Consider the following 14,824-nt stretch of genomic DNA (forward strand, 5'->3'; position numbering starts at 1 on the left):
AAGCAAGTCAATGAATCCTTAAAAAAAAGTCACTGGGCAAAGTGGGTTCCCAAGTGCCTGGTACCTGCCGATGTCTGGTGCTCAGTGGCCCCCTCGGCTGGAGGAGGTGGTGTTTTCTTGGGGCTTCTAGGGCTTTGCATCTGGCTTCTGTTCAGCAGCCTCACTGCTGAGGCACCTTGGGGGTCTGTTTGCCCGGCACTTGGCACCAGACATGCTCTTAGCTTTCCGGAGTTGCCGTGCTAGGTCAGTGTTGTCTTACCTGTCATGCAGCACGAGATCCCTAAGTCTTCTCTAAAGTTCTTTGGGCTTTGGGCCATGAGTCTTGAGCGCTTCTGCAGGGATCCTGAGAGGCCCCCCTGCTTCTTAGAACCTTATTCCAGGATTTGAAATCCTGTGTCTCCCTGATCCCGGCAAATCTAACCTGAGGGTCTGAGTCATGGGATCCCAGCGCCTTTGCTTGAATTCTCAAATGGGCATGAATTCTCTCGCCTCTCCACTTGACCTGCACATTTTGATTCTGTTAGTCATTGGATGAATTTCTTCCCTTCCTGCCCTTCTAGCCCCATTCTGGGGCCCCAGTACCGTCCTGGGCACCTCTACCAAGACTCAGGTAGGGCTGAGCCATGGTGCCCGCCATGGCTGGGAAAGAAGATGGTGAGGAAGAGGTGATGTCAGAGTCTCAGAACTGCCTTCCAGCCATGCGGAGCTGCTGGGTGGGAGGAGGCTTGGCTGGCAGAGGTGCAGACCCAGCTTCTTGCCGGGCGGGTGGGTAGCTGACTGTGACTCTCTGTCTTGTTGCCAGGCGGAGACGGCAGCCAATCGCATCTGCAAGGTGTTGGCTGTCAACCAGGAGAACGAGCAGCTCATGGAAGACTATGAGAAGCTGGCCAGCGATGTGGGTACCCCTGGGTTCTCCTGGGTAGACTGACTCCAGCAAGGCCCTGTCACTGCACCCTCGGAGGGGGGGAGGGGCCCCGGAATCTGTCTTGATCTATGCCTGGAGCCAACCCTAGGCTAGATAATACTTGGCCCCAGCATAGTTAACCCAGGGTGTCTTCATCTCTGCTCTGGCTCTCCCTGAACATAGAAAAGGGTCAGGTGCTAATCTCTGGGCTTTGGAGATTTGAGTTCTGGGGTTTTCTGTCCCCAACAACATGAATCTGAGAAGTCCCTTTATCTCTCTGGGACCTGCTTTTTTCACTTTTGTTCTGTGAGTTTTGCTTATACTAGATAAGGAGTCTGTCTGGTTCTGAGAAGGCCAGACCCAGGGATCCAGGGATAAACCTCAGACTAGCAAGTGGCTGCACCCCTGCACAGGAGGGGAGGGGACAGCCCCTGGCTACATTTAGATTACGATTTTATTGCTCGAAAAGAATTCAGCCTTTTGAGCAGCTCAGGGGGATCTGTCTTCAGCATAGTAAGAACCCAAGTGCCTTAGCTTAAATCCCTGTTGCCCCATTCTAGCTGGGTCACCTTGGCAAGTCAGTAACCTCATGGTAACTTGCTTCCCCCTTCTGTGACCTGGGGACAGTCCCAGCCCTTAGCCCTGTAGGACTCCTGTCACTATCCACATATATAAGTTCCTTACAGGTGACATAATGACCTGGCAGGTGACGATCCATTTCATGTTGTCACTTCGACTCCTTGTCCCTCTTCACTGCATCATCTTGGTTCAAGGAAAACATTCCAGGCTATTCCGAGCCTGTGCCCAGAAGCCAGCCTCTTCCCTTTTGATCCAGAGACCCATATTCTAGAATCCTAAAAGGTCAGCTGGCAAGGGCCTCAGGGAACAACAGTTGAGCCCCTTCACAGTATAGATAAGGAGACTGAGACCAGGCAGATGGTAGACCTAGGGCTAGAACTCAGGCCTTCTGCCTCTTAGCTGATCTTCATACTGGATCCAGGACTTTTGCCCTGGCAAAGCAAGGAAATGGGGTGATGCTGGCTATGAGTTAACGTACCCCAGAGGTCAGGTTTCTTTCTCCAGGGAGCACCTGGAAGGTGGCCTTGAGGCTGGGAATGGCCTAGTTGAGAAATGTCGTTAGTTGAGAAATGGTGGGAGAACCACCCCACCCCCCAAGCGCTCCCTGTGTGTGGGAGTGGGGGGCAGTGGAAGAGAGGGTGGCCTTGGCCCTCTCTCCCAGCATCCTCACACCCTGCCGCCCCCCAGCTGCTGGAGTGGATCCGCCGCACCATCCCCTGGCTGGAGAACCGGGCGCCTGAGAACACCATGCACGCCATGCAGCAGAAGCTGGAGGACTTCCGTGACTACCGGCGCCTGCACAAGCCGCCCAAGGTGCAGGAGAAGTGCCAGCTGGAGATCAACTTCAACACGCTACAGACCAAGCTGCGCCTCAGCAACCGGCCCGCCTTCATGCCCTCCGAGGGCAGGATGGTCTCGGTGAGTTCCTGGTCAAGTTCAGATGTGTCGCCGGGGCTGGGCGCGGCAGAGACACGTTTCTGTCTACCTGCTCACTGGGCCCCAGAGCCATTTCTTCCTTCCAGATCAACACTGAGGCTCAAGCCCACATTCAGCGATGTGGGTGGCCTCTTCTCCCCAGAAAGAGTCCCCTCTCTCCTGATCACTCCAGGCCTGGGGGAGACCTGCCTTTGTAGTTCCCAGACCTCCCCAGCACCAACAACTTCCCCCCACCCTTCAGAAATATTTTTGCAAACAAAATGCTTCTTGAGGTATTGCACCAAATACAGCATAATTCAGTAGCAGTAAAGATAATTTTTAATTCCATGGAATCTTGTTTAAGCACCCAAAAATGTGTCTACACATACAATGGATTTCAGGGGTAGGCTATTTTCAAAGATATATATAAGCAAAATACTTCTTGTGAAAATTGCAATCATAATCTTACTACCCAGTATCAAAAGATATTTTGAAAAATTCTTTTCATCTTTATATACTTTCAAGAAAAACCAAAAAACACTTAAACAAAATAACAAAATATTTGTTATTATTAACAAAATAACATTGTATTGTGAACCAGCTTCCTAGGTTGCTAAATATTCATTTGTGTCACTTGTGTTGATTGCTCTCGCGCGCTCTCTCTTTCTCTCCTTACCCTCTCCGGGGGCCCCTGGGGAGAAATTTTATGAGCCAGAGAAAGATGCAGGAGAGATTTTAAATACCCGCCAGCCAGAGCTTTTGCCTTTGGGAACTCAAAGAAGTGGAATACATGGGCTTAGAGTGAGGGTGTGGGGTGGGGGTGGGGGGCGGTGTCTGCAGATAGTGTTGGAAGGAGGCATTGACATTCTGGATGTAGTTTGGACATTTGCAGTCCTTTTACGGCTTCCCAGGCTGAACCAGCAGCTCCTAGGTACCCGGGGTTGCTGCCGCTGGCAGGCGTTCTATGGAATCTGAAAAGGTGCCCTTCATTTGGGTGGAGGTGCCCTGGCCCAGCTGTACACGGGGACACAGCTGAGCTCCACTGGGGCGCGGCCCAGCCCGGGGCCTAGCAGCGGCTCCCTGTCCAGTGGGATGTTTGTGCTCAGCGTTTGTCATGTGGCCTGAGCCACGTGGCCAGCGCCACCGACCAGGGTCCCACATGCCCCCAGCTGCTTCCCACAGCTCTCAGCAGACCTACAATAGTGGGGCAGCTTGGAGGCCACAGGCCGACTTGCCTAGTGCAGTTCACCGCTGCGTCCCTAGCTGGCCCTACAGCCTCTGGGATTGTCCACAATGCTGTTGGAAGCCAGTCTGGGGGCACAGCAGGCCTTGGGTTCTGGGCCACAGGTCTGCACCCCCATAACCCCATACACCCTGTGGACTCCGACCATACTCCTGGCCCGGGAGGCCTGGTGCCCGGATCCTGGGGAAATGCCAGTGGGGCCGGGTGGGTGTGACTGAGATGGGGCAGAGGCCCCGCCTGCAAGGCATGGAGCTGCTGTGGGGCTCAGCAGGCCTCACCCTGTGCCTCCCACCGCTCAGGACATCAACAATGCCTGGGGCTGCCTGGAGCAGGCGGAGAAGGGCTACGAGGAGTGGCTGCTGAATGAGATCCGGAGGCTGGAGCGGCTGGACCACCTGGCAGAGAAGTTCCGGCAGAAGGCCTCCATCCACGAGGCCTGGACGGACGGTGAGGCGCCCCCAGCCCAGCCACAACTTTCTTGATTTTGTCTCCTACTGGTTCAACGTTAAGCAAGTTCGCTAGCCTCTTGCTGTCTCAGTTCCCTCATCTGTAAAAGGGGGATAATCAAAGCAGCAAATGATAGGTTTATGCGCATGTGATGATTCGCACTTACAAAGCACGAGACTGGTTCCCCTGCTCTTAGGTGTTAGCTATTGTTCATGTCACCATAAATGATTACTTCTTCCCTGAGTTGCGCTGGGGCTTGCACCCCAACTCTGCCGCTAGAACAGTGAATTCAAACCGGCTCCCTGACTCGCCTCCTGGTCTGTAAAATGCAGGTGCTACGTGCTCCTGTTTTCTCCCTGTACCTCGTAGGGCCATGGTGTAAGCCACCTCACGCTGAGCGGCCTGCCCGCACACGGGCACCCTGGGTGCAGGTGTCATACCTGGTTGCCTCCCTTGCCATCCCCGAACCAGACCGGGCCTCCAGCTACAGTCAGAGTCCTTGCATGGCTTTCCTGTATGACCTTCATGGTGCCCCATGACAGGTTCCATGGGGAGAGAGTAGTGACCCCACGCCTTTCCCTGGGGGTCCCCTGGCCGCACCTCTGCTGTCTCACATGACAAATAATAACGGACACCCCCTTGGGACGTGGCCCCAAAAGTAGAGTGCCTAGTGTTCCGAGACCCAAATGGTGAGAAGATGCTCCCCCAACTTCTGTTCAACCTGGCACCCCCCGTCTCGGAACCAGGCAAAGAAGCCATGCTGCGGCAGAAGGACTATGAGACGGCCACCCTCTCGGAGATCAAGGCCCTGCTCAAGAAGCACGAGGCCTTCGAGAGTGACCTGGCCGCCCACCAGGACCGTGTGGAACAGATCGCAGCCATTGCCCAGGAGCTCAAGTAGGCACAGCCTGGGCCGGGGCTGGGGCTGGGGCCCTGGACAATGAGGAGGTGTGCACAGTGGTGCCTGGGTGGCAAGGTTGTCTCTCTAGGTGGGGAACGAATCCATGACCCTTTCTGTCACGGGCCGTCAGTCCTAAGCTATAACTAGCACAGGGCCAGAGCATCTCCCATCTTGGCTCTAAGTTCCTCAGAGACCTCAGTGACTCCCTGCTGTTGGGCATCAGCGTCTAGACTGACATCCCCCCTGGGCGTGGTTGGGCGAGGGCCCAGTGCCAGGGGGTCTGGCCTTTGATATGGGTGGTCTCCTGACAGCGGAGGAAGTTGGGGGCGGGAGGGGTATCTGGAAGATCGTTGTGAATGGAGCACACCTTCCAGCACCCTCCACCCCAGCCCGCTCAAGAGGGGAGCAGACCATGGAGGTCCCCTCTCACCTGGTTCTTCCTGTCTTTTCCCTCCTAGTGAGCTGGACTATTACGACTCACCTAGTGTCAATGCCCGGTGCCAAAAAATCTGTGACCAGTGGGACAATCTGGGGGCCCTCACACAGAAGCGGAGGGAAGCCCTAGAGGTGAGGACCCATAGGGGAGAGGAAAACCTGCCTCCAGCCACTCTGTGTCCCTTCCTGCTTCTTGACTTGCTTTACTTTGGGCTAAAGCACTCATACCGGGTTCCCCTGAACTCCCCAAGCCCTAGTCTGCCCGTGGAAGTCGTGTTGGTCTTGGATTGGGGCTTTGCCTTGGTGAAGAGCTCTTTTTTTTTTTTTAAGATGTATTTATTTGTGCATACAGAACTAGGGTACAGGCCAGAGGTGCAGGGGCGATGAGAGGATTCACCAGAACCAGAGTGGGGAGCAGAACAGGCAGATCCACGAAGTACACTGCTGAGGGGAGCAGCGGGTGGGTCAGGAGAGGACTGACTCAACAAGTGGAAACCTCCGGGGCAGGCTAAAGACGGGGATCGAACTCAGGTTGAAGTGGCTTTAGCTTCTCAGTGCTGTGCTTTAACCTGCTGCGCCACCAGGGAGGGCTGGTGAAGAGCTCTTTTCTCTTGTTCTAACCAAGTGTCCTCCTCCTGGGTTGGTATACTTAACAACCCCAGACATTTGAGAGCTTTCCTATGAACTAGACTCTGGGGGCCAGGCCAAGGGGTTCTGGTAGGGGGTCATCCCACCTGCCCCACCTTTAGAATCAGTGTACCAGAGAAAGCCTGTTCTTTGGGCCTGAGTGGTTGGTGCGGCCAGACCTGAATCCCTTGGTGCTTATTGGGAGGATCTGGGAGAGACCCAAGGGAGGTGGGATTCTGGATGTCACCCAGCTAAACACCATCCAATCACCCGGCACTCCCAGCGGACAGAAAAGCTGCTGGAGACCATTGACCAGCTGTATCTAGAGTACGCCAAGCGGGCTGCACCCTTCAACAACTGGATGGAGGGGGCCATGGAGGACCTGCAGGACACCTTCATCGTGCACACCATCGAGGAGATCCAGGTGTGTGGCACCAGAGGGTTTTGTGATTCAGACTCCTCATTTTCCCTATTTTCACAAGGCCTTATCCCTATACCCAAATCATGACAATACCTGGAAGCCCCCTCCTTGCCCTAGTCCCCAGCTCTGGCATCCCTCCGCCCACAGGTGAGTGATGTGATCGACCACACATTCTCTGAAGGTGCACGCAAATATGTCTATTTATTAGCCTGTTTTTCCCTATGCCACCCCCTTTTTTTTACTCCATATCCTGAGCCTTATTTTTAAACCTAATTTTTAATTTTAACTTCCTATCAATAAACCACTTCCTTGATCTTTTATGCACGTGCAGAGTATGACATATACAGTTTTTGCAAACTGTGCTGGGAACTTGTGTTGGGGAAGGGCACCAGGGGGGTACCCTTGTTCTTGACCTGACTGCTGGACCGTGAATACCGTGGGGGGCGTGAGGGGAGTTTCTGCTGACTCCAGCAGCCCCGAGCACGAAGCGCTCATTTAGATGGCAGCCTTCCCCTTGCCGTGACCAGCCCGCATGCTGGTTCCAGCCCACGGTGGATGCCTGGGGCCTCCGCTGACCTGCCCAGTCACTTCTGCCTCTCTACCCCTGCCCAGGGATTGACCACAGCCCACGAGCAGTTCAAGGCCACCCTCCCTGATGCTGACAAGGAGCGCCTGGCCATCCTGGGCATCCACAACGAAGTGTCCAAGATTGTGCAGACCTACCACGTCAACATGGCAGGCACCAACCCCTACACCACCATCACGCCTCAGGAGATCAATGGCAAATGGGACCACGTGAGTCCAAGGGCCGGGGGGGGGGGCCGTTGGCTAAGCCGCGGTAGGTTTCTCGAGGGATTTTGCCATCTTTCTTTGGTGCTAGTTTTCCTTTATTATTTATAGATCTCTCTTCCTTTTTTTTTTTTTTTTCATTGTCACTTAATAACACTCCTCTATAAAGTTAACTGATCAGTGGATTTCTGGAACAGACCACCGATCACTGAATTTCTGTTCCATTTCTGACTGGTTCCTTCCTTCCTGAGTCCTCCATTCCCCGTCTGAAACGGGGACAGTGGCTGCCCACCTCCTATGTTCGGTGACTGTTCCTGCCTCAGGTGCGGCAGCTGGTGCCTCGGAGGGACCAGGCGCTGACGGAGGAGCACGCCCGCCAGCAGCATAACGAGAGGCTACGCAAGCAGTTCGGGGCCCAGGCCAACGTCATTGGACCCTGGATCCAGACTAAGATGGAGGTTGGTTTAGTCCCCAGGGGCGGCCCCTAAGCCCCTGGAGGCAGGGACAGGGGCTTCCACCCCTCCCGGTGCCTTCCCAGTCGGTAGCTCACAGGCAGGTCTGTGGGTCTGCTGCAGAGTGTGGCACCTGCATGTGGGTGATCCAGTGCCTGGTTTGGGAGCAAAGACCTCCCCCCCCCCCGCAGGCACCACTGATGGGCCACGGGGGAAGCCCCACGGAGAGGCAGCACCTGGATGGTTGACCCAGCTTAGCCTTTCGGCTTATCTCCTTAGCGGGCCTGTTTTCTCCCAAAACACGTTTGGTGAAAGAGGACGATCCCCCTGGAGACAGAGCCAGAGCTTGGGCAGGCATGGGATTTTTTGCTGAGTCGTCTGAGCCAGACTGATATATGCGGTAGCTCGTGGAAGAGATACATCACTTGTTCTCCCTCTGAGCTTGTTGAAGGCAGAGGCCAAGTTCACCTACGTGTGACTCAGGAAATAGTTGCTGGGTTCAACTGGGTGCCCAGAGAAGGTTTTCACAACAAGGTTTATTACACGGATGAAGGACAGGCCATGGGGTTAAGGGGGAAGGGCGGGCCACTCAGGAGCATGACCTCTGAGGAAGTAAGCTGGGGCACCGAGGGAGGGTCCCTGGGATGAGCTCGCGATTCCAGTGCTGTGGTGCGCCCTGCTGCGTGGCCTGCTCCGGGCTTGCTGCTGGGCCCAGTGGGCTCTCTGAGGCCAGGGTGGGAGCCCAGAATCATCTCAGATTTTGACCGATAGCCTCAGAGCCCCGGTCCTCACCCCAGGGGTGTACAGAGTGGGTGGGCTGATGAAGGTCTCCTTCTGAGCAGGAGATCGGGAGGATCTCCATCGAGATGCACGGGACCCTGGAGGACCAACTCAGCCACCTGCGACAGTATGAGAAGAGCATTGTCAACTACAAGCCGAAGGTCGACCAGCTGGAGGGGGACCACCAGCTCATCCAGGAGGCGCTCATCTTTGACAATAAGCACACCAACTACACCATGGAGGTGAGTGCTCCCTTCTCACTGCTCCTGGGCTGGGCGGGGCAGTGACCACCTCCTAGGGAGCGGTCGCAGTGGGGTAAACACCAGTTCTGGATGAGGAGGTGAAGCGCTCTGGGTCTTCAATGCTCCTCTGTGTCCTCTGAACACGGAGGAGTTTGTTGCGATTGCAGGGTATAAGGCCTGTCTTGAGAGTTTGATTCCCTGTCTGGAACAGGGCTCAGGAATGAAAATAACCAGCACCCAAGTGGTTCTGGGGTCGGTGTCCCCTGAACACGGGCCCAGGGCCTGCTCTCGCAGTCACTACCTACCACAAAGGCAGGTGTGTGTGGCTGTGGAGTTGGCTGCACAGAGAATTGCCCTACGTTTTGTCCTTTAATCTTTACCACGACCAGTCTCTCCATCCTGACTCAGCCCACACTGGCAAGCCAGGTCTCCGCTGTCCAAGCAGAGGGCGCCCCCCTGCCGCGTCTCCCCTTCTCTGGGTTCTCTGTGCTGGTAGCGCTTGCTGGCGCCCGTGCTCGGGAAGGCAGCTGTGCTCACCACGACACACCAAGGCGGTGGGATGCGGCGCTCTGTTGCTTTGGCCAGTGGACAGTGGGTGGACAGCAGGGGGCCTAGGCTGGGTCCGCTTTGCTGACAGGCCCCTTGCCCATCCCCAGCACATCCGTGTGGGCTGGGAGCAGCTCCTCACCACCATCGCCAGGACTATCAACGAGGTGGAGAACCAGATCCTGACCCGGGATGCCAAGGGCATCAGCCAGGAGCAGATGAACGAGTTCCGGGCCTCCTTCAACCACTTTGACCGGGTGAGCCCACGCACTGCCTGTGCTTAGAGCAGCCCCACCCTGCCCCAGGACCCTGGAGGGCACTGCCCAGGGTGAGGCAGCCTGGACCCCCTGTCCAGGCAAGAGAGGAAGAAAGAATTGCTGTTAGCCCGCCCTGACTGCATTGCAAGACACCAACCTTGGAAAAGACCCCTGACCCTTGCTCTCCTACTGTGAGGATCAACCTCAGGAGCAAGGCCACCATAGCCTCCAGTGAAGGCCTGCTGCCCCCGGCCTCAGGAGAGGGGTGCTCCCTCCTCCCGCACCCCAGCCTGGGTGGCCTTTGGAACTCTGCAGGAGAGGGGATGCTGGTGTCAGTTCTGGCTCCTCATTCCCACTTTGAGACTGAACGGGCTTCTTCGGGTTACCCCACCCAGTGCCCTGGGGCTTTCAGGGTGTCCACGGGGTGGGAGCAGGGGTTTAGAGGGTGCCCACCACCCCTGCCTGCGTTGCTGCCCTCCAGGCACCTGAGTGGGTGGACCAGGGTGTGGGGCTGGAAGTGGGCTGGGGCACTCCTGGGGGAGCTTCTCACCCTGTGCCTCGCCATGCTCCCCTTCGCCCCGCTGCCCGGAGCAGGGCGCGCGTGTCGGGGAGCGGGCACCTCGGGGTCCTTGTCCGTGTGTCTAACTGTGTGCACTTTTATTTCCCCTCCTCTCCACCCCGTCACCCTCACCCTCACCCTCACCCTCTCCATCCGCATGACTCTGCCCTGTGTCTGCCCACACTCACCACCCTCCACGCGGGGCACGGCCACCCCTCCCCTCACGGCCTCCACCTCCCTGGCACCGCATGGCTCGCTGCCTGGCGCACGGCGCCCCCAGGACCACTCCGGCACGCTGGGTCCCGAGGAGTTCAAAGCCTGCCTCATCAGCTTGGGCTATGATATTGGCAACGACCCCCAGGTACTCGTCTCCTGCATGGAGCACACTCGGGGCTGGCGTCCGGGGCGAGAAATAACTCGTGTTTCTCCTTTTTCTCTCCTCTCTGTCTGGATCTCCCCGCCCCCTTTCCTGTGGGCCTCGGGCTCCTCCTCCCACTGCTCCGACCTCCGACCTGCGCCTTGGTCTTTCACGGGAACCTCCTTGGGGCCCGCCTTCTTCTCCTCACCGCTCTGCATCCTGTGGACGGATTTTCGCATCTCCTTGCTGTCTCCTACCTTCCTGTGGACATTTCCCGATGCGTATTTGCATCCACCCCTGTGTTCCTCTTTCTGACCCCCAAACCATCCATCTTCTTCTCCCTCTGGCCACCTGCGCCCTGTCTTCCCGGCCCTGGGCCGGCTCTTCTTCCTCTGACCCTCTTGTTCTTGGTGCACTGCCCCCACAGAAGAAGACAGGCATGATGGACACGGATGATTTCCGCGCCTGCCTTATCTCCATGGGTTACAACATGGTAATGTAAACCCCACCCTCTGTCCAGCTGGCCGGAGAGGCCAAGTCATGGCTGTGACAAGCTGGAGGCCCTCAGGTTAGGGGCTGCCCTCTCTAGAGGCGCCTCAGGATTCAGGTCCTTGGGGAAGATGGCACTCCGAAGGCCAGGCCCACCCTCAGGGCCTGCGTGTCCTGGAGGCCTGGCCTCCACACCTCGGCCTAGGTGCCTGTTTGTCAGCTCGGACTTGCCGTGGAGAGGAGACTGGCCTTTCCACTCCCACCATGGACAGCTAGAGTGACCCCAAGGCAGGCAGGAAGGCTGGTGGTTTGGACAGTCTGGGTTGGCGTTGGTGCTCCTTCATTGGCACGACATGGAGGTTCTCACCTCTGTCCTGGTGGTGGCTCCAGTCAGGCCTTCCCCCTGCCCTGGCCCCTCCTAACCTGCTCTGCTGCCCAGCTAAGGCAGGCTTTTGAGCAGTGCAGGGGCCTTAGCTTAGGCTGCCAGGCAACTCTCAGGCCGTGATGCAAAGGCCGTGATGCAGACCTGCAGTCTGCCGGGGCCAGGGCAAGGCGTCATCTAGGAGCAAATCCCAGCCCAGCTGGCAGCCTGCACAAGGTGAGGGGAGCCCCTTGGAACTGCTCTAAGGGCGGAATGAAGGAAGTGAGAGCTGTGGACATGTGGAGCAGTGTGGCAGGGAAAGCACATGTCATGCGGCCAGACTGCTCAGGGTCAAATCCAAGCTTCACCATCTGCTGGTCGTGTGACCTTGGGCAAGTCACTAAACCTGTCTGGGCCTCAAGTTCTCACTGGAACCCTGATGAAAATGACGAATACCTGTGGTGTGTGGTTGTGTTGAAGGTTGAACGTGTCAGAATGGACACTGCACTCAGAGTAGCCCTGGCACATAGTCCCTGCTGCGTGGGTGTTAACACTTGTTGTTACCATTGACGCTGCTGCCATAGGCATCGTTATTATACTGGCTCCAGGGGGAGCCCAGGCTTTAGTAGGAACAGAAAGTCTGAGTTGGGCCCTGACTACTGGGTATCGTGTCCCTGTCAAGCCTCAGGGCCACCCTGTCAGGGGCCACTGTGTCCTCCTCTCACAGCCCTGGGGCTTCAGAGCTGTCAGAGAGTCCCAGCAGGCCAGATCAAGAGACTGACAGGCCGTGGTTGTTCTTCCCTCCAGGGAGAGGCTGAATTTGCCCGCATCATGAGCATTGTGGACCCCAACCGCCTGGGGGTGGTGACATTCCAGGCTTTCATCGACTTTATGTCTCGAGAAACGGCGGATACGGATACGGCAGACCAGGTCATGGCTTCCTTCAAGATCCTGGCTGGGGACAAGGTGAGTAAGCCCTGCAGGGTGTGGGTGCAGGCTCTGTCTGGACTCTGCGCGGAGGAGAGAGCACGAGCCATCTCACTACTCCCTCTTCCAGCCCCCCTGACCACCTGCATCCTCTCAGGTTGCATCTTGGGCTCATCTGGGAAGTTAGGATGGGATAGTGTCTGAACGGGGCCCCCCGCCTGGGGCCCTGCACCTCAGTGAAGGACTCCTGCATGCTTGGGGTAAAGTGATGGGTGGCAGAGAGTGGAGGGTAGAGGGGTGATGGAAAGTTCAGGAGAGAACTGGGGCTTCTCCCTGATGTTGTGCCGGGAACAAGCAGGTGTATATAGGCAGAGGGGCAGTGGGCAGCAGGAGGGACGCGTGTCTCTTGCTATTCTACTCTGAGCAGCTTTTAGTTTTAGGTTTCCAGGTCTCTTGGGTTCCCTGCAATGCTTGTCTGGCAGTAAAAAATTAAAAAAAAAAAAAGTGGGACCCTCCAGGAGAGAGTAGGTGGTGGTAGGGAGGCCAGATTTCCTCCCTGTGAGACTCACAGGATAGTCCTCACTCTCTCCTTCCTTCAGAACTGAGAAGTTTCAGTCTTGAAAAGCAAAATCCCATGGAGCATAGAGAGGATCGTTTCTGTGGTGTCGCAGTCTCTGAGGGACAGTAGAGACTAACGCTACAGAATGCTATTGATGGTCCAGTTTAGGTTCGAAGTAACTCTCTTTGCGGCCCTTGGTAATGGAAAGACCCCCAGAAACCACCTAGTTGAAATAACTCACATGTAGAGGAGGAATCAGAGATGGGCCTCACTTTGGGGTGACCTGCAGGCAGTCTGCCCCCCTTTAAAATGATCACGTGGCCTCCGCAGGCCCGCAGAGTGTGTGCTAAGTGCGTGGTCCTCCGGAGGGCCTGGTGGCATTGCTCTAGCTCGTGCTTGTCGCAGACGGGGTCCCTTCCACCCCCTAACTCTAGTGAGGTGACCTTGACCTAATCAGACCTTTAGCAGCTTCATTAGAGGTTTAGTCTTTATTTCTCTGTAGATCCTAGGTGCTGTTAGCACTTCAAGTAGACGGCGAGATGGCTGTATCTATGTATTCTATCATGTTCTTTTTTTAAATTTATGTATTTTTAAAAGATTTATTTATTTATGCATACAGAACTGGGGTACAGGCCAGAGGTTCAGGGGGTGAGCGGATTCACCAGAGATAGAGTGGGGAGCAGAACAGGCAGATTGACTGAAGTACACTGCTGAGGGGAGCAGCGGGCGAGGCAGGAGAGGTCTGCCAGCCATGTGGGTCACCTCCCTGGCTGGGGATGGAACTCATGCTGCAGTGGCTGCGGACAGCTTCATAGTGCTGAGACTCAACCCCTTGGCCACAGGGAGGGCCTCGTATTCTAGCATATTCTACGTAAAAAAAAAAAAAAAAAAGTCTAAAAATCTTCATCTATAACCTGTGTATATGGCACATAGGTCTGTGATACACAGTAGTATATGTCTTTATATATACATATATGTATATATCGATCAGAAAGGCGAGGGGGGCACCAGGGAGGGGTCCAGGTGGCCCCTAACTTTGGGAGTGGGTTTCAGGACTGGGGAGCTTGACGCCCACCGCCGCTCTCTCCCTGCAGAACTACATCACGGTGGACGAGCTGCGCCGTGAGCTGCCGCCCGACCAGGCCGAGTACTGCATCGCCCGAATGGCCCCTTACTCCGGCCCCGACGCCGTTCCCGGTGCTCTGGACTACATGTCCTTCTCTACGGCGCTGTACGGCGAGAGCGACCTCTAACCCGCCCCCGCCTCGCGCCCTGGCCCCCGGTACCGTGCGAGCTCTGCCCTGCGCCTCCACTGTCCCCACTCTCCTGCCTGGGCTTGGTGTCCACATTCAGTTGGAACGTGGCAAGCCGAGACCCACAGGGCAGTCGAGCCTCCCTGCCCGCAAAGTGACAGTTTACAAAATTATTTTCTGCAAAAAAGAAAAAAAAGTTATGTTAAAAAAAGTAAAAAAACAAAAAACAAAAAAAAACCCAAAAAACCACATATTTTATTATAGAAAAAGTATTTTTTTCTCCACCAGACTTAAATGGAAAAGAGGAAAAATTAACTATTTGCACCGAAATGTTTTGTTTTGTTGTGACATAGGAAAATAACCAAGCACAATATTCTATTTCATCCTTTTTATCCATTTTTTCTATCTGTTCCATCTGCTGTATTCATTTCTCCAATCTCATGTCCACCTTGATGTGGGGATGGGGGTGGGTTGGGGTGACCTGTCGAGAGGCACATTGGTGCATGTGTGTTTGCTAGCTCACTTGTCCATGAAGATATTTTATGATATTAAAGAAAATCTTTTGAAATGACTGTTTTTTTAAGGAAGAGAATTTATGTGGCTTGTCTTCTTATTTTTAAGTCCAGAGATGATTATTAGCCTCTTTCTCAATGGATACCTTTTTTTTTTTAATATTGCCTATTAAAAATGGTCAGGACAAACTGGATGTGGATGACTTCTCTGACCTCACACAGACATAGTGAAGCAGCGACACCCCCATGACAACTCTCTGTTTGCCGC

At 55.4% G+C, this 14,824-nt stretch overlaps 1 protein-coding gene across 3 annotated transcripts in view; it reads left to right on the forward strand.

Annotated features, from left to right (window-relative positions):
• ACTN1 (actinin, alpha 1) overlaps positions 1-14,276 on the forward strand; it is an 89,080-nt gene extending 74,804 nt beyond the window's left edge. Inside the window, exons 9-22 of one of the 3 annotated variants that reach the window (XM_004681753.2) lie at positions 803-895; positions 2,171-2,401; positions 3,941-4,088; positions 4,835-4,985; positions 5,448-5,556; positions 6,335-6,475; positions 7,085-7,267; positions 7,585-7,719; positions 8,556-8,735; positions 9,392-9,538; positions 10,378-10,458; positions 10,883-10,948; positions 12,113-12,271; positions 13,886-14,276. In XM_004681753.2, the coding sequence (XP_004681810.1) occupies positions 803-895; positions 2,171-2,401; positions 3,941-4,088; positions 4,835-4,985; positions 5,448-5,556; positions 6,335-6,475; positions 7,085-7,267; positions 7,585-7,719; positions 8,556-8,735; positions 9,392-9,538; positions 10,378-10,458; positions 10,883-10,948; positions 12,113-12,271; positions 13,886-14,044 (1,983 nt within the window). In that variant the 3' untranslated portion in view covers positions 14,045-14,276. The remainder of the gene's footprint in view (positions 1-802; positions 896-2,170; positions 2,402-3,940; positions 4,089-4,834; positions 4,986-5,447; positions 5,557-6,334; positions 6,476-7,084; positions 7,268-7,584; positions 7,720-8,555; positions 8,736-9,391; positions 9,539-10,377; positions 10,459-10,882; positions 10,949-12,112; positions 12,272-13,885) is intronic. The other 2 variants (XM_004681754.1, XM_004681755.1) reach the window with 2 other exon arrangements.
• The last annotated feature ends 548 nt before the right edge of the window (positions 14,277-14,824 follow it).

The sequence above is a fragment of the Condylura cristata genome, unplaced genomic scaffold, assembly GCF_000260355.1.
Source record: "Condylura cristata isolate star-nosed mole 26May11 unplaced genomic scaffold, ConCri1.0 scaffold00013, whole genome shotgun sequence".
NCBI lineage: Eukaryota > Metazoa > Chordata > Mammalia > Eulipotyphla > Talpidae > Condylura > Condylura cristata.